The 17,469-nt window shown below is 40.5% G+C and overlaps 1 protein-coding gene across 1 annotated transcript in view; it reads left to right on the plus strand.

Moving 5' to 3' along the window:
* Window positions 1–16,841, plus strand: part of LOC130164929 (uncharacterized) — a 33,772-nt gene extending 16,931 nt beyond the window's left edge. The window contains exons 8-11 of the mRNA XM_056369927.1: window positions 442–774; window positions 10,957–11,289; window positions 13,041–13,373; window positions 15,530–16,841. Of these exons, the coding sequence (XP_056225902.1) occupies window positions 442–774; window positions 10,957–11,289; window positions 13,041–13,373; window positions 15,530–15,621 (1,091 nt within the window). The 3' untranslated portion in view covers window positions 15,622–16,841. The remainder of the gene's footprint in view (window positions 1–441; window positions 775–10,956; window positions 11,290–13,040; window positions 13,374–15,529) is intronic.
* The last annotated feature ends 628 nt before the right edge of the window (window positions 16,842–17,469 follow it).

A 17,469-nucleotide genomic window follows, 5' to 3' on the forward strand; every position in this document is an offset into this window, starting at 1 on the left:
CTGTCCTCTGTGTCCACCTGTCCCTCTGAGCACACCAACCACTCCTCCTGATCAACACTGTCAGAACTGTGATGAATGTTTGTGTGTCAGTGTTTTGCTGTGATGTTGAACATGTGTGTGAAATGCTGCGAGGAGCTGAGATTCATCTGCAGATCAGAGATGATCCTTGTGGATGAAAACGGACGACATGGTCAGTTTTCATCCATCAGTGTAAATGTGACAAAGAAAAGACAAAACAATCCCAACAGCATCAAGACTCTGATGGTCTCCAACACCTTCAACACCTGCTTTTAGTTTCTAGATTAGTGTCCCCTGTTCCCTTCTGGTCTGATCTGGTTCTGTCCTTCAGGTTTCTCTACAACTTTGTAATCCTTCAATAAAGAGATTAAAAACTGCTGCTGCTGTTTATACAGCTCATGTTGTGCTTTGTTCTCCTCTCAGGTCAAGAGGTGGAGGTGGAGGAGGTGGAGGAAGGGGAGGAGTCTGTCCAGCTGCCCTTCAAGACCACACCTCACCTGTCTGGAGACGTCAGAGTGGAGTGGATAGACGAATACGACAGGAAGGTCCATGTGTATCAGAACGGTTCTGACAGACCTGAAGAACAGAACCAGGTTTACAGAGACCGAACAGAGATGAAGGAAGATCCACTGAGAACTGGAGACCTCAGTCTGACCCTGAAACATCTCACAATCACAGACACAGGATACTACACCTGTAGAGTCTACAGGGACGGAGACTTACTGAGAGGGACAAGAGTGTTTCTCTGGGTCAAAGGTCAGTGTTGTTTGTTTCTGCTTGTTTATTATTTTCTGCTTGTTTGTTTGTCTCTGGTTGTTTGTCTCCGGTTGTTTGTTTCTGGTTGTTTGTCTCTAGTTGTTTGTCTCTGGTTGTTTGTCTCTGGTTGTTTGTCTCCAGTTGTTTTTCTCTTGTTGTTTGTGTCTGGTTGTTTGTCTCTGGTTGTTTGTCTCTTGTTTGTCTGTAGTTGTTTGTCTCTGGTTGTTTGTCTCTTGTTTATCTCTGGTTGTTTGTCGCTGTTTTTTTTGTCTCTAGTTGTTTGTCTCTGGTTGTTTGTCTCTGGTTGTTTGTCTCTTGTTGGTTGTTTGTCTCTGGTTGGTTGTTTGTCTCTAGTTGTTTCTCTCTGGTTGTTTGTCTCTGGTTGTTTGTCTCTGGTTGTTAGTCTCTGGTTGGTTGTTTGTCTCTAGTTGTTTGTCTCCGGTTGTTTGTCTCCGGTTGTTTGTCTCTGGTTGGTTGTTTGTCTCTGGTTGGTTGTTTGTCTCTAGTTGTTTGTCTCTGGTTGTTTGTCTCCGGTTGTTTGTCTCTGGTTGTTTGTCTGTGGTTGGTTGTTTGTGTCTGGTTGTTTGTCTCTGGTTGGTTGTTTGTCTTTGGTTGTTTGTCTCTGGTTGGTTTTTTGTCTCTGGTTGTTTGTCTCTGGTTGTTTGTCTCTGGTTGGTTGTTTGTGTTGTCTCTAGTTGTTTGTCTCTTGTTGTTTGTCTTTGGTTGTTTGTCTCCGGTTGTTTGTCTTTGGTTGTTTGTCTCCGGTTGTTTGTCTATGGTTGTTTGTCTCCAGTTGTTTGTCTCTGGTTGGTTGTTTGTCTCTGGTTGGTTGTTTGTCTCTGGTTGGTTGTTTGTCTCTGGTTGGTTGTTTGTCTTTAGTTGTTTTTCTTTGGTTGTTTGTCTTTGGTTGTTTTTCTCCGTTTTTTTGTCTCTGGTTGTTTGTCTCTGGTTGTTTGTCTGTAGTTGTTTGTCTCTGATTGTTTGTCACTGGTTGGTTGTTTGTCTCTCGTTGTTTGTCTCCGGTTGTTTGTCTCCGGTTGTTTGTCTCTTGTTGTTTGTTTGTCTTTAGTTGTTTGTTTGTCTCTGGTTGTTTGTCTCTGGTTGGTTGTTTGTCTCTGGTTGTTTATCTCTTGTTGTTTGTCTCTGGTGTTTGTCTCTGTTTGTTTGTCTCTGGTTGGTTGTTTGTATCTGGTTGTTTGTCTCTCGTTGTTTGTCTCTAGTTGTTTGTCTCTGGTTGTTTGTCTCTATTTGTTTGTCTCTGGTTGTTTGTCTCTGGTTGGTTGTCTCTGGTTGGTTGTTTGTATCTGGTTGTTTGTCTCTCGTTGTTTGTCTCTAGTTGTTTGTCTCTGGTTGTTTGTCTCTATTTGTTTGTCTCTGGTTGTTTGTCTCTGGTTGTTTGTCTCTGCTTGGTTGTCTCTGGTTGGTTGTTTGTCTCTGGTTGTTTGTCTCTGGTTGGTTGTTTGTCTCTGCTTGTTTGTTTGTGTCTGGTTGTTTGTCTCTGGTTGTTTGTCTCTGGTTGTTTGTTATTCTCTGGTTGTTTGTTTCTGGTTGTTTGTCTCTGGTATTTTGTTTGTGTCTGGTTGTTTGTCTCTGGTTGTTTGTTTGTCTCTGGTTGTTAGTCTCTGGTTGTTTGTCTTTGGTGTTTTGTCTCTTGTTGTTTGTTTGTCTCTAGTTGTTTGTCTCTAGTTTTTTGTGTCTGGTTGTTTGTTTGTCTCTGGTTGTTTGTTATTCTCTGGTTGTTTGTCTCTGGTTGTTTGTTTGTCTCTGGTTGTTTGTTTGTCTCTGGTTATTTCTCTCTGGTTGGTTGTTTATCTCTGGTTGTTTGTTTGTCTCTAGTAGTTTTCGTCTGGTTGTTTGTTTGTCTCTGGTTATTTGTCTCTGGCTGTTTGTCTCTGCTTGTTCGTCTCTGATTGTTTATCTCTTGTTGTTTGTTTGTCTCTGGTTGTTTATCTCTTGTTGTTTGTTTGTCTCTGGTTGTTTGTTTGTCCCTGGTTGTTTGTTAGTCTCTTGTTGTTTGTTTGTCTCTTGTTGTTTGTTTGTCTCTAGTTGTTTGTGTGTCTCTGGTTGTTTGTTTGTCTCTGGTTGTTTGTCTCTTTTTGTTTGTTTGTCTCTGGTTGTTTGTCTCTTTTTGTTTGTTTGTCTCTGGTTGTTTGTCTCTTTTTGTTTGTCTCTGGTTGTTTGTCTCTTGTTGTTTGTCTCTGGTTGTTTGTCTCTGGTTGTTTGTCTCTTGTTGTTTGTCTCTGGTTGTTTGTCTCTTGTTGTTTGTTTGTCTTTAGTTGTTTGTTTGTCTCTGGTTGTTTGTCTCTGGTTGGTTGTTTGTCTCTGGTTTTTTATCTCTTGTTGTTTGTCTCTGGTGTTTGTCTCTGTTTGTTTGTCTCTGGTTGGTTGTTTGTATCTGGTTGTTTGTCTCTCGTTGTTTGTCTCTAGTTGTTTGTCTCTGGTTGTTTGTCTCTATTTGTTTGTCTCTGGTTGTTTGTCTCTGCTTGGTTGTCTCTGGTTGGTTGTCTCTGGTTGGTTGTTTGTATCTGGTTGGTTGTTTGTATCTGGTTGTTTGTCTCTCGTTGTTTGTCTCTAGTTGTTTGTCTCTATTTGTTTGTCTCTGGTTGTTTGTCTCTGGTTGTTTGTCTCTGGTTGTTTGTCTCTGCTTGGTTGTCTCTGGTTGGTTGTTTGTCTCTGGTTGGCTGTTTGTCTCTGGTTGTTTGTCTCTGGTTGGTTGTTTGTCTCTGCTTGTTTGTTTGTGTCTGGTTGTTTGTCTCTGGTTGTTTGTTTGTCTCTGGTTGTTTGTCTCTTGTTGTTTGTTTGTCTTTAGTTGTTTGTTTGTCTCTGGTTGTTTGTCTCTGGTTGGTTGTTTGTCTCTGGTTGTTTATCTCTTGTTGTTTGTCTCTGGTGTTTGTCTCTGTTTGTTTGTCTCTGGTTGGTTGTTTGTATCTGGTTGTTTGTCTCTCGTTGTTTGTCTCTAGTTGTTTGTCTCTGGTTGTTTGTCTCTAGTTGTTTGTCTCTGGTTGTTTGTCTCTGCTTGGTTGTCTCTGGTTGGTTGTCTCTGGTTGGTTGTTTGTATCTGGTTGTTTGTCTCTCGTTGTTTGTCTCTAGTTGTTTGTCTCTGGTTGTTTGTCTCTGGTTGTTTGTCTCTGGTTGTTTGTCTCTGGTTGTTTGTCTCTGCTTGGTTGTCTCTGGTTGGTTGTTTGTCTCTGGTTGTTTGTCTCTGGTTGGTTGTTTGTCTCTGCTTGTTTGTTTGTGTCTGGTTGTTTGTCTCTGCTTGTTTGTTTGTCTCTGGTTGTTTGTCTCTGCTTGTTTGTTATTGTCTGGTTGTTTGTTTCTGGTTGTTTGTCTCTGGTTGTTTGTTTGTTTGTCTCTGTTGGTTGTTTGTCTCTGGTTGTTTTTTTGTCTCTGGTTGTTAGTCTCTGGTTGTTTGTCTTTGGTGTTTTGTCTCTTGTTGTTTGTTTGTCTCTAGTTGTTTGTCTCTAGTTTTTTGTCTCTGGTTGGTTGTTTGTCTCTGGTTGGTTGTTTATCTCTGGTTGTTTGTCTCTGGTTGTTTGTTTGTCTCTGGTTGTTTGTTTGTCTCTGGTTATTTGTCTCTGGTTGGTTGTTTATCTCTGGTTGTTTGTTTGTCTCTAGTTGTTTGTTTGTCTCTGTTGTTTGTTTGTCTCTGGTTATTTGTCTCTGGCTGTTTGTCTCTGCTTGTTCGTCTCTGATTGTCTATCTCTTGTTGTTTGTTTGTCTCTGGTTGTTTATCTCTTGTTGTTTGTTTGTCTCTGGTTGTTTGTTTGTCCCTGGTTGTTTGTTAGTCTCTTGTTGTTTGTTTGTCTCTTGTTGTTTGTTTGTCTCTAGTTGTTTGTGTGTCTCTGGTTGTTTGTTTGTCTATGGTTGTTTGTCTCTTTTTGTTTGTTTGTCTCTGGTTGTTTGTCTCTTTTTGTTTGTTTGTCTTTAGTTGGTTGTTTGTCTTTAGTTGTTTGTTTGTCTCTGGTTGTTTGTCTCTGGTTGTTTGTCTCTTGTTGTTTGTCTCTGGTTGTTTGTCTCTTGTTGTTTGTTTGTCTTTAGTTGTTTGTTTGTCTCTGGTTGTTTGTCTCTGGTTGGTTGTTTGTCTCTGGTTGTTTATCTCTTGTTGTTTGTCTCTGGTGTTTGTCTCTGTTTGTTTGTCTCTGGTTGGTTGTTTGTATCTGGTTGTTTGTCTCTCGTTGTTTGTCTCTAGTTGTTTGTCTCTGGTTGTTTGTCTCTATTTGTTTGTCTCTGGTTGTTTGTCTCTGCTTGGTTGTCTCTGGTTGGTTGTCTCTGGTTGGTTGTTTGTATCTGGTTGTTTGTCTCTCGTTGTTTGTCTCTAGTTGTTTGTCTCTGGTTGTTTGTCTCTATTTGTTTGTCTCTGGTTGTTTGTCTCTGGTTGATTGTCTCTGGTTGTTTGTCTCTGCTTGGTTGTCTCTGGTTGGTTGTTTGTCTCTGGTTGGTTGTTTGTGTCTGGTTGTTTGTCTCTGGTTGGTTGTTTGTCTCTGCTTGTTTGTTTGTCTCTGGTTGTTTGTTTGTCTCTGGTTGTTTGTCTCTGCTTGTTTGTTATTGTCTGGTTGTTTGTTTCTGGTTGTTTGTCTCTGGTATTTTGTTTGTGTCTGGTTGTTTGTCTCTGGTTGTTTTTTTGTCTCTGGTTGTTTGTCTTTGGTGTTTTGTCTCTTGTTGTTTGTTTGTCTCTAGTTGTTTGTCTCTAGTTTTTTGTCTCTGGTTGGTTGTTTGTCTCTGGTTGGTTGTTTATCTCTGGTTGTTTGTCTCTGGTTGTTTGTTTGTCTCTGGTTGTTTGTTTGTCTCTGGTTATTTGTCTCTTTGGTTGTTTATCTCTGGTTGTTTGTTTGTCTCTAGTAGTTTTTTGTCTGGTTGTTTGTTTGTCTCTGGTTATTTGTCTCTGGCTGTTTGTCTCTGCTTGTTCGTCTCTGATTGTCTATCTCTTGTTGTTTGTTTGTCTCTGGTTGTTTATCTCTTGTTGTTTGTTTGTCTCTGGTTGTTTGTTTGTCCCTGGTTGTTTGTTAGTCTCTTGTTGTTTGTTTGTCTCTTGTTGTTTGTTTGTCTCTAGTTGTTTGTTTGTCTCTGGTTGTTTGTTTGTCTCTGGTTGTTTGTCTCTTTTTGTTTGTTTGTCTTTAGTTGGTTGTTTGTCTTTAGTTGTTTGTTTGTCTCTGGTTGTTTGTCTCTGGTTGTTTGTCTCTGGTTGTTTGTTTGTCTCTGGTTGTTTGTCTCTGGTTGGTTGTTTGTCTCTGGTTGTTTATCTCTTGTTGTTTGTGTCTGGTGTTTGTCTCTGGTTGGTTGTTTGTCTCTGGTTGTTTGTCTCTGGTTGTTTGTCTCTTGTTGTTTGTCTCTGGTTGTTTGTCTCTTGTTGTTTGTTTGTCTTTAGTTGTTTGTTTGTCTCTGGTTGTTTGTCTCTGGTTGGTTGTTTGTCTCTGGTTTTTTATCTCTTGTTGTTTGTCTCTGGTGTTTGTCTCTGTTTGTTTGTCTCTGGTTGGTTGTTTGTATCTGGTTGTTTGTCTCTCGTTGTTTGTCTCTAGTTGTTTGTCTCTGGTTGTTTGTCTCTATTTGTTTGTCTCTGGTTGTTTGTCTCTGCTTGGTTGTCTCTGGTTGGTTGTCTCTGGTTGGTTGTTTGTATCTGGTTGGTTGTTTGTATCTGGTTGTTTGTCTCTCGTTGTTTGTCTCTAGTTGTTTGTCTCTATTTGTTTGTCTCTGGTTGTTTGTCTCTGGTTGTTTGTCTCTGGTTGTTTGTCTCTGCTTGGTTGTCTCTGGTTGGTTGTTTGTCTCTGGTGGTTGTTTGTCTGGTTGTTTGTTTTTTTTGTCTCTGGTTGTTGTTTGTCTCTGCTTGTTTGTTTGTGTCTGGTTGTTTGTCTCTGGTTGTTTGTTTGTCTCTGGTTGTTTGTCTCTTGTTGTTTGTTTGTCTTTAGTTGTTTGTTTGTCTCTGGTTGTTTGTCTCTGGTTGGTTGTTTGTCTCTGGTTGTTTATCTCTTGTTGTTTGTCTCTGGTGTTTGTCTCTGTTTGTTTGTCTCTGGTTGGTTGTTTGTATCTGGTTGTTTGTCTCTCGTTGTTTGTCTCTAGTTGTTTGTCTCTGGTTGTTTGTCTCTATTTGTTTGTCTCTGGTTGTTTGTCTCTGCTTGGTTGTCTCTGCTTGGTTGTCTCTGGTTGGTTGTTTGTATCTGGTTGTTTGTCTCTCGTTGTTTGTCTCTAGTTGTTTGTCTCTGGTTGTTTGTCTCTGGTTGTTTGTCTCTGGTTGTTTGTCTCTGGTTGTTTGTCTCTGCTTGGTTGTCTCTGGTTGGTTGTTTGTCTCTGGTTGTTTGTCTCTGGTTGGTTGTTTGTCTCTGCTTGTTTGTTTGTGTCTGGTTGTTTGTCTCTGGTTGTTTGTTTGTCTCTGGTTGTTTGTCTCTGCTTGTTTGTTATTGTCTGGTTGTTTGTTTCTGGTTGTTTGTCTCTGGTATTTTGTTTGTGTCTGGTTGTTTGTCTCTGGTTGTTTTTTTGTCTCTGGTTGTTAGTCTCTGGTTGTTTGTCTTTGGTGTTTTGTCTCTTGTTGTTTGTTTGTCTCTAGTTGTTTGTCTCTAGTTTTTTGTCTCTGGTTGGTTGTTTGTCTCTGGTTGGTTGTTTATCTCTGGTTGTTTGTCTCTGGTTGTTTGTTTGTCTCTGGTTGTTTGTTTGTCTCTGGTTATTTGTCTCTGGTTGGTTGTTTATCTCTGGTTGTTTGTTTGTCTCTAGTAGTTTTTTGTCTGGTTGTTTGTTTGTCTCTGGTTATTTGTCTCTGGCTGTTTGTCTCTGCTTGTTCGTCTCTGATTGTCTATCTCTTGTTGTTTGTTTGTCTCTGCTTGGTTGTCTCTGGTTGGTTGTTTGTCTCTGGTTGTTTGTCTCTGGTTGGTTGTTTGTCTCTGCTTGTTTGTTTGTGTCTGGTTGTTTGTCTCTGGTTGTTTGTTTGTCTCTGGTTGTTTGTCTCTGCTTGTTTGTTATTGTCTGGTTGTTTGTTTCTGGTTGTTTGTCTCTGGTATTTTGTTTGTGTCTGGTTGTTTGTCTCTGGTTGTTTTTTTGTCTCTGGTTGTTAGTCTCTGGTTGTTTGTCTTTGGTGTTTTGTCTCTTGTTGTTTGTTTGTCTCTAGTTGTTTGTCTCTAGTTTTTTGTCTCTGGTTGGTTGTTTGTCTCTGGTTGGTTGTTTATCTCTGGTTGTTTGTCTCTGGTTGTTTGTTTGTCTCTGGTTGTTTGTTTGTCTCTGGTTGTTTGTCTCTGGTTGGTTGTTTGTCTCTGCTTGTTTGTTTGTGTCTGGTTGTTTGTCTCTGGTTGTTTGTTTGTCTCTGGTTGTTTGTCTCTGCTTGTTTGTTATTGTCTGGTTGTTTGTTTCTGGTTGTTTGTCTCTGGTATTTTGTTTGTGTCTGGTTGTTTGTCTCTGGTTGTTTTTTTGTCTCTGGTTGTTAGTCTCTGGTTGTTTGTCTTTGGTGTTTTGTCTCTTGTTGTTTGTTTGTCTCTAGTTGTTTGTCTCTAGTTTTTTGTCTCTGGTTGGTTGTTTGTCTCTGGTTGGTTGTTTATCTCTGGTTGTTTGTCTCTGGTTGTTTGTTTGTCTCTGGTTGTTTGTTTGTCTCTGGTTATTTGTCTCTGGTTGGTTGTTTATCTCTGGTTGTTTGTTTGTCTCTAGTAGTTTTTGTCTGGTTGTTTGTTTGTCTCTGGTTATTTGTCTCTGGCTGTTTGTCTCTGCTTGTTCGTCTCTGATTGTCTATCTCTTGTTGTTTGTTTGTCTCTGGTTGTTTATCTCTTGTTGTCTGTTTGTCTCTGGTTGTTTGTTTGTCTCTGGTTGTTTGTTAGTCTCTTGTTGTTTGTTTGTCTCTTGTTGTTTGTTTGTCTCTAGTTGTTTGTGTGTCTCTGGTTGTTTGTTTGTCTATGGTTGTTTGTCTCTTTTTGTTTGTTTGTCTCTGGTTGTTTGTCTCTTTTTGTTTGTTTGTCTTTAGTTGGTTGTTTGTCTTTAGTTGTTTGTTTGTCTCTGGTTGTTTGTCTCTGGTTGTTTGTCTCTTGTTGTTTGTCTCTGGTTGTTTGTCTCTTGTTGTTTGTTTGTCTTTAGTTGTTTGTTTGTCTCTGGTTGTTTGTCTCTGGTTGGTTGTTTGTCTCTGGTTGTTTATCTCTTGTTGTTTGTCTCTGGTGTTTGTCTCTGTTTGTTTGTCTCTGGTTGGTTGTTTGTATCTGGTTGTTTGTCTCTCGTTGTTTGTCTCTAGTTGTTTGTCTCTGGTTGTTTGTCTCTATTTGTTTGTCTCTGGTTGTTTGTCTCTGCTTGGTTGTCTCTGGTTGGTTGTCTCTGGTTGGTTGTTTGTATCTGGTTGTTTGTCTCTCGTTGTTTGTCTCTAGTTGTTTGTCTCTGGTTGTTTGTCTCTATTTGTTTGTCTCTGGTTGTTTGTCTCTGGTTGATTGTCTCTGGTTGTTTGTCTCTGCTTGGTTGTCTCTGGTTGGTTGTTTGTCTCTGGTTGGTTGTTTGTGTCTGGTTGTTTGTCTCTGGTTGGTTGTTTGTCTCTGCTTGTTTGTTTGTCTCTGGTTGTTTGTTTGTCTCTGGTTGTTTGTCTCTGCTTGTTTGTTATTGTCTGGTTGTTTGTTTCTGGTTGTTTGTCTCTGGTATTTTGTTTGTGTCTGGTTGTTTGTCTCTGGTTGTTTTTTTGTCTCTGGTTGTTTGTCTTTGGTGTTTTGTCTCTTGTTGTTTGTTTGTCTCTAGTTGTTTGTCTCTAGTTTTTTGTCTCTGGTTGGTTGTTTGTCTCTGGTTGGTTGTTTATCTCTGGTTGTTTGTCTCTGGTTGTTTGTTTGTCTCTGGTTGTTTGTTTGTCTCTGGTTATTTGTCTCTGGTTGGTTGTTTATCTCTGGTTGTTTGTTTGTCTCTAGTAGTTTTTTGTCTGGTTGTTTGTTTGTCTCTGGTTATTTGTCTCTGGCTGTTTGTCTCTGCTTGTTCGTCTCTGATTGTCTATCTCTTGTTGTTTGTTTGTCTCTGGTTGTTTATGTCTTGTTGTTTGTTTGTCTCTGGTTGTTTGTTTGTCCCTGGTTGTTTGTTAGTCTCTTGTTGTTTGTTTGTCTCTTGTTGTTTGTTTGTCTCTAGTTGTTTGTGTGTCTCTGGTTGTTTGTTTGTCTCTGGTTGTTTGTCTCTTTTTGTTTGTTTGTCTTTAGTTGGTTGTTTGTCTTTAGTTGTTTGTTTGTCTCTGGTTGTTTGTCTCTGGTTGTTTGTCTCTGGTTGTTTGTTTGTCTCTGGTTGTTTGTCTCTGGTTGGTTGTTTGTCTCTGGTTGTTTATCTCTTGTTGTTTGTGTCTGGTGTTTTGTCTCTGGTTGGTTGTTTGTATCTGGTTGTTTGTCTCTCGTTGTTTGTCTCTAGTTGTTTTTCTCTGGTTGTTTGTCTCTATTTGTTTGTCTCTGGTTGTTTGTCTCTGGTTGTTTGTCTCTGGTTGGTTGTCTCTGGTTGGTTGTTTGTATCTGGTTGTTTGTCTCTCGTTGTTTGTCTCTAGTTGTTTGTCTCTGGTTGTTTGTCTCTATTTGTTTGTCTCTGGTTGTTTGTCTCTGGTTGTTTGTCTCTGCTTGGTTGTCTCTGGTTGGTTGTTTGTCTCTAGTTGGTTGTTTGTCTCTGGTTGGTTGTTTGTCTCTGGTTGGTTGTTTGTCTCTGGTTGGTTGTTTGTCTCTGGTTGTTTGTCTCTGGTTGGTTGTTTGTCTCTGGTGTTTTGTCTCTGGTTGGTTGTTTGTCTCTGGTTGGTTGTTTGTCTCTGGTTGGTTGTTTGTCTCTGGTTGTTTGTCTCTGGTTGGTTGTTTGTCTCTGGTTGTTTGTCTCTGGTTGGTTGTTTGTCTCTGGTGTTTTGTCTCTGGTTGGTTGTTTGTCTCTAGTTGTTTGTCTCTGTTTGTTTGTCTCTGGTTGTTTGTCTCTGATTGGTTGTTTGTCAACAGTCATGTTTGGACTTGAACTCTTCTTCTCTTCAATGGTCAGTTTTCATCCATCAGTGTAAATGTGACAAAGAAAAGACAGAGGAGACAAAACAATCCCAACAGCATCAAGACTCTGATGGTCTCCAACACCTTCAACACCTGCTTTTAGTTTCTAGATTAGTGTCCCCTGTTCCCTTCTGGTCTGATCTGGTTCTGTCCTTCAGGTTTCTCTACAACTTTGTAATCCTTCAATAAAGAGATTAAAAACTGCTGCTGCTGTTTATACAGCTCATGTTGTGCTTTGTTCTCCTCTCAGGTCAAGAGGTGGAGGTGAAGGAGGTGGAGGAGGGGGAGGAGTCTGTCCAGCTGCCCTTCAAGACCACAGCTCACCTGTCTGAAGACGTCAGAGTGGAGTGGATAGACGATTACGACAGGAAGGTCCATGTGTATCAGAACGGTTCTGACAGACCTGAAGAACAGAACCAGGTTTACAGAGACCGAACAGAGATGAAGGAAGATCCACTGAGAACTGGAGACCTCAGTCTGACCCTGAAACACCTCACAGTCACAGACACAGGAGACTACACCTGTAGAGTCTACAAGGACGGAGACTTACTGAGAGGGACGAGAGTGTTTCTCTGGGTCAAAGGTCAGTGTGTTTTTTTTCTCTGGTTGTTTGTTTTAGGTGTCGATCTATTATCACGTTATTTCTTTTAACCGATTAAATCAAATATCTTTGAGTAAACGTGTGACTGTGTGACATTTTAAAAGGGGCGGGGTCAAACATCTTATTGGTGATAATAATAATAATAAAGAACATCTTCATGTCACCAGGTGAGTCAGTTCACAGGTGAGAACAGAAATCCAGCAGTTAACTCCAGTCAGGCTCTTTACAGTCTGTGATTACAGCTGATAATCACTAATATTCACTCAGTGATCAGTTTATTAGGAACATTAAACTGATGGAGTCTAATGCAACAGTCCTGCAGTAAATCCTCCTTCATGAAGGTGTTAAAACCGTTTCAGACAGATGTTGATGATCATTGTGGAGGATGTGTGACATTATACAGCTGTTTCTCTTATTTACCTACTTTCACTGATAGAAACGGGGTGGACAGAATAATACAAACACCTGGACGCCACAGTGACTGTCCTCATACAGCAGGAGGTCTGTGTTGGCTGATCGGTCCAAATATCAGCTATCAATCTCATTGATTACTGATGATCGATATCAGCCCTGAAAAGACATGTTGGTGGATCACTAGTTTGTTTGTCTCTGGTTGTTTGTCTCTAGTTGTTTGTTTGTCTCTGGTTGTTTGTCTCTGGTGTTTTGTCTCTGGTTGGTTGTTTGTCTCTGTTTGTTTGTTTGTCTCTGGTTGTTTTGTCTTTGGTTGTTTGTCTCTGGTTGTTTGTTTGTGTCTGGTTGTTTGTCTCTGGTTGGTTGTTTGTCTCTAGTTGTTAGTCTCTGGTTGGTTGTTTGTCTTTGGTTGTTTGTCTCTGTTTGTTTGTCTCTGGTTTGTTGTTTGTCTCTGGTTGGTTGTTTGTCTCTAGTTGTTTGTCTCTAGTTGTTTGTTTGTCTGTGGTTGTTTGTCTCTAGTTGTTTGTCTCTAGTTGTTTGTTTGTCTCTGGTTGTTTGTTTGTCTCTGGTTGGTTGGTTGTCTCTGGTTGTTTGTCTCTGGTTGTTTATTTCTTGTTCGTTTGTCTCTAGTTGTTTGTTTTTCTCTGGTTGGTTGTTTGTCTCTAGTTGTTTGTTTTTCTCTGGTTGGTTGTTTGTCTCTGGTTGGTTGTTTGTCTCTAGTTGTTAGTCTCTGGTTGGTTGTTTGTCTTTGGTTGTTTGTCTCTGTTTGTTTGTCTCTGGTTTGTTGTTTGTCTCTGGTTGGTTGTTTGTCTCTAGTTGTTTGTCTCTGGTTGTTTGTTTGTCTCTAGTTGTTTGTCTCTGGTTGTTTGTTTGTCTCTTGTTGTTTGTTTGTCTCTGGTTGTTTGTCTCTGGTTGTTTGTCTCTGGTTGTTTGTCTCTGGTTATTTGTTTGTCTCTGGTTGGTTGTCTCTAGTTGTTTGTTTGTCTCTAGTTGTTTGTCTCTGGTTGTTTGTCTCTGGTTGGTTGTTTGTCAACACACATTTTTGGACTTGAACTCTTCTTCTCTTCAATGGTCAGTTTTCATCCATCAGTGTAAATGTGACAAAGAAAAGACAAAACAATCCCAACAGCATCAAGACTCTGATGGTGTCCAACACCTTCAACACCTGCTTTTAGTTTCTAGATTAGTGTCCCCTGTTCCCTTCTGGTCTGATCTGGTTCTGTCCTTCAGGTTTCTCTACAACTTTGTAATCCTTCAATAAAGAGATTAAAAACTGCTGCTGCTGTTTGTGCAGCTCATGTTGTGCTTTGTTCTCCTCTCAGGTCAAGAGGTGGAGGTGAAGGAGGTGGAGGAGGGGGAGGAGTCTGTCCAGCTGCCCTTCAAGACCACAGCTCACCTGTCTGGAGACGTCAGAGTGGAGTGGATAGACGATTACGACAGGAAGGTCCATGTGTATCAGAACGGTTCTGACAGACCTGAAGAACAGAACCAGGTTTACAGAGACCGAACAGAGATGAAGGAAGATCCACTGAGAACTGGAGACCTCAGTCTGACCCTGAAACACCTCACAGTCAGAGACAGAGGATACTACACCTGTACAGTCTACAAGGACGGAGACTTACTGAGAGGGACAACAGTGACTCTCAAGGTCAAAGGTCAGTGTTGTTTGTTTCTGCTTGTTTATTATTTTCTGCTTGTTTGTTTTGTCTCTGGTTGTTTGTCTCTGGTTGTTTGTCTCCGGTTGTTTGTTTCTGCTTGTTTGTCTCTAGTTGTTTGTCTCTGGTTGTTTGTCTCTGGTTGTTTGTCTCCAGTTGTTTTTCTCTTGTTGTTTGTGTCTGGTTGTTTGTCTCTGGTTGTTTGTTTGGTCTGGTTATTTGTCTCTGGTTTTTTTTGTCTCTGTTTGTTTGTCTCTGTTTGTTTGTCTATGGTTCTTTGTCTCTAGTTGTTTGTCTCTTGTTTGTCTGTAGTTGTTTGTCTCTGGTTGTTTGTCTCTTGTTTATCTCTGGTTGTTTTTCTCCGTTTTTTTTTGTCTCTAGTTGTTTGTCTCTGGTTGTTTGTCTCTGGTTGTTTGTCTCTTGTTGGTTGTTTGTCTCTGGTTGGTTGTTTGTCTCTAGTTGTTTCTCTCTGGTTGTTTGTCTCTGGTTGTTTGTCTCTGGTTGTTTGTCTCTGGTTGGTTGTTTGTCTCTAGTTGTTTGTCTCCGGTTGTTTGTCTCCGGTTGTTTGTCTCTGGTTGGTTGTTTGTCTCTGGTTGGTTGTTTGTCTCTAGTTGTTTGTCTCTGGTTGTTTGTCTCCGGTTGTTTGTCTCTGGTTGTTTGTCTGTGGTTGGTTGTTTGTGTCTGGTTGTTTGTCTCTGGTTGGTTGTTTGTCTGTGGTTGGTTGTTTGTCTTTGGTTGGTTGTTTGTCTGGTTGTTTGTCTCTGGTTGTTTTTCTTTGGTTGTTTTTCTCTTGTTGTTTGTCTCTGGTTGTTTGTTTCTGGTTGTTTTTCTTTGGTTGTTTGTCTCCGGTTGTTTGTCTTTGGTTGTTTGTCTCCGGTTGTTTGTCTCTGGTTGTTTGTCTCCAGTTGTTTGTCTCTGGTTGTTTGTCTCTGGTTGGTTGTTTGTCTCTGGTTGGTTGTTTGTCTCTGGTTGGTTGTTTGTCTTTAGTTGTTTTTCTTTGGTTGTTTGTCTTTGGTTGTTTTTCTCCGTTTTTTTGTCTCTGGTTGTTTGTCTGTAGTTGTTTGTCTCTGGTTGTTTGTCACTGGTTGGTTGTTTGTCTCTGTTTTTTTGTCTCTGGTTGTTTTTCTCTGGTTGTTTGTCTCTGGTTGGTTGTTTGTCTCTCGTTGTTTGTCTCCGGTTGTTTGTCTCCGGTTGTTTGTCTCCGGTTGTTTGTCTTTGGTTGGTTGTTTGTCTCTGGTTGTCTGTCTCTGGTTGGTTGTTTGTCTCTGGTTGTTTGTCTCTGGTTGGTTGTTTGTCTCTGCGTGTTTGTCTCTGGTTGGTTGTTTGTCTCTGGTTGTTTGTCCCTGGTCGTTTGTCTCCGGTTGGTTGTCTCTGGTTGGTTGTCTCTAGTTGTTTGTCTCTGGTTGTTTCTCTTTGGTTGTTTGTTTCCAGTTTTTTGTCTCTGGTTGTTTGTCTCTGGTTGGTTGTTTGTCTCTGGTTGGTTGTTTGTCTCTGTTTGGTTGTTTGTCTTTAGTTGTTTTTCTTTGGTTGTTTGTCTTTGGTTGTTTTTCTCCGTTTTTTTGTCTCTGGTTGTTTGTCTCTGGTTGTTTGTCTCTGGTTGTTTGTCACTGGTTGGTTGTTTGTCTCTGTTTTTTTTCTCTCTGGTTGTTTGTCTCTGGTTGTTTGTCTCTAGTTGTTGGTCCCTGGTTGTTTGTCTCTGGTTGGTTTTTTGTCTCTCGTTGTTTGTCTCCGGTTGTTTGTTTCTGGTTGTTTTTCTTTGGTTGGTTGTTTGTCTCTGGTTGTTTGTCTCTAGTTGTTTGTCTCTAGTTGTTTGTCTCTGGTTGTTTGTCTCTAGTTGTTTGTCTCTGGTTGGTTGTTTGTCTCTGGTTGTTTGTCTCTGGTTGTTTGTCTCTGGTTGTTTGTCTCTGGTTGGTTTTTTGTCTCTAGTTGTTTGTCTCTGGTTGTTTGTCTCCGGTTGTTTGTCTCTGGTTGTTTGTTTCTGGTTGGTTGTTTGTCTCTGGTAAGTTGTTTGTCTCTGGTTGTTTGTCTTTGGTTGTTTGTCTCTGGTTTTTTGTCTTTGGTTGTTTGTCTCTAGTTGTTTGTCTCCAGTCGTTTTTCTCTAGTTGTTTGTCTCTGGTTGTTTGTCTCTGTCTCACTGTCTTCTGTCTCCTCCACAGAGAGAACTCAGGTCAAAGACGAAACAGTCGACTTCAGGAACAGAAGCAGCTCCACTGATCCAACTCCTCTGATGGCTGATCGATCAGTCTGATTGGTCTGTTGATTAATCCGTTTGATTGGTCTGATCGATCAGTCTGATTGGCCTGTTGATTGATCTTTGATCATTGATCCTGACTTTGGACCAGAGAGAAAATGGAGGTGAAGCAGCTGATGGACGATGGATGAAGACAGTCCTACTGACTGTTACAGTCTGCAGACTCACTATTGATCAGTATTGATCAGTGTGGTCACATGTTGATCAGTAAATTTGGTTCTATTAATCCTGCAGCAATTCTGCCCTGACGTCTATTTAGTTGTTATTTTGAGGCTTTCTAATCGTATCACATGGTCTTCATCTGCAGCAGATTCTTCTCAAATTTCCTTTCAACTTTATTCTCCAATCAATTTGAAAGTTTCCTTCCTTGTGCAGAGTGCTGTCGCTGCTGAAGCTGAAGAGGAAGTTATTATTCACTTTATTTTTCTACACGTGTTGAACTTTGTGCTCATTCATAGACAGTTTGACGTCTTTCTGCTCATTTAAAACTGACTTCTTCAAAATGTAAACCAGATATTCTTCATGAAATATTTCACTTCTTATATAGAATCATTAGTTTGGGAAAACCAGTGAAGTTTTCATATAGGAACGATGGGGAATGAAACAGCGGATCAATTAGCTGAACGTGGGTTAAAAGCAGAGCAAACAGCTGCCTGCACCAGTCAGTAAAACACAAACTGAATCGTTTATTTGACACAAAATCAAGGAGCAGGATTCAGATCCAGCAGGAGGCTGGAGTGGAAAAGAAGTAGAGCTTGATCAGTAGATTAAGATTAGGTCACACCAAACTGGATTCATCCTTACATCTCATTGGACAACATCCACCTGGAAACTGTGACATCTGCAATCACACAGACTTTTATATTTCTGCCCAAAATGTGGAAATGAGAGGAAGCTACTAAAGAAGAAGCTGTTAGAGCAGCCACCAACCACCAACCCTGGCTGAGCTCCAGCTCTCACGCTGCAGCAGGAAGCCAGTAGCAGCTGTTCTCAGTCGGGACTCTGCAGCTCCAGCTCTTCCTCTCCTCGCTGCTTCATGTCAAACCCATATTTCCTCTTTGGCCTCGACTGGAAGGTTTAAATGTTGAAGTGAAACTTCCTTAAACACCAGTAAAGTCTCATGCTACATGTGATATGAAACTCTGTCTGTCTGAACTCTGACCAGCTTTTATGACACAAAGAAGAAAATAAAAAGTGTAAAAACATAATGAATGAAAGATCTTTTGTTTTTATAATGTTAATAAATCAGAGTTTAAATGAAACTTTATTAACATTAACTTGTAGACCAACAGAAAGGTTAGTCTCTGACTGAAACATAGAAACTGACACAAACAACAAACACAAATAACAGAAAGAAAAGTGTGTGAGGTTATAATGACGATGATGATGATGGTGATGAAGAAGCTGATCACGGAGGCTGTAGCACAGCTCTCCATGTGACTGTAGCTGTGTGTTTAGTGTTTGATATGTATCTTGTATATTCAGTAACTGCTGTGAAGTTTGAGTGAAGTGTTGAACTCTGTTGTTCTCACCAGTCTGATGAAACATAATGATCCGTCTCTCTGACCTTTGACCTTTCATGACACAGAGAACAAAGTGTCGTAGCTCTTGACGATGACGAGCAGCTGTGTAGTCGCTCTGTTCCATGTGATGATCATATACAGTCTCCAAACAGCTGATCCCACATCAGCTGTAAGGCAGCTCACACTCCAGCCTCAGTCTGATGGAGAACAGGTGTCACACCCTGCTGCAGGTTGAACCTGAGCAGCCACACCTCCTCCACCTGACCTCACACATGATGCAGTGAATCTACACAATATCAACACAACAACAGGAAACACACTT

The sequence above is a fragment of the Seriola aureovittata genome, chromosome 23 (assembly GCF_021018895.1).
Source record: "Seriola aureovittata isolate HTS-2021-v1 ecotype China chromosome 23, ASM2101889v1, whole genome shotgun sequence".
Classification (NCBI taxonomy): Eukaryota; Metazoa; Chordata; class Actinopteri; order Carangiformes; family Carangidae; genus Seriola; species Seriola aureovittata.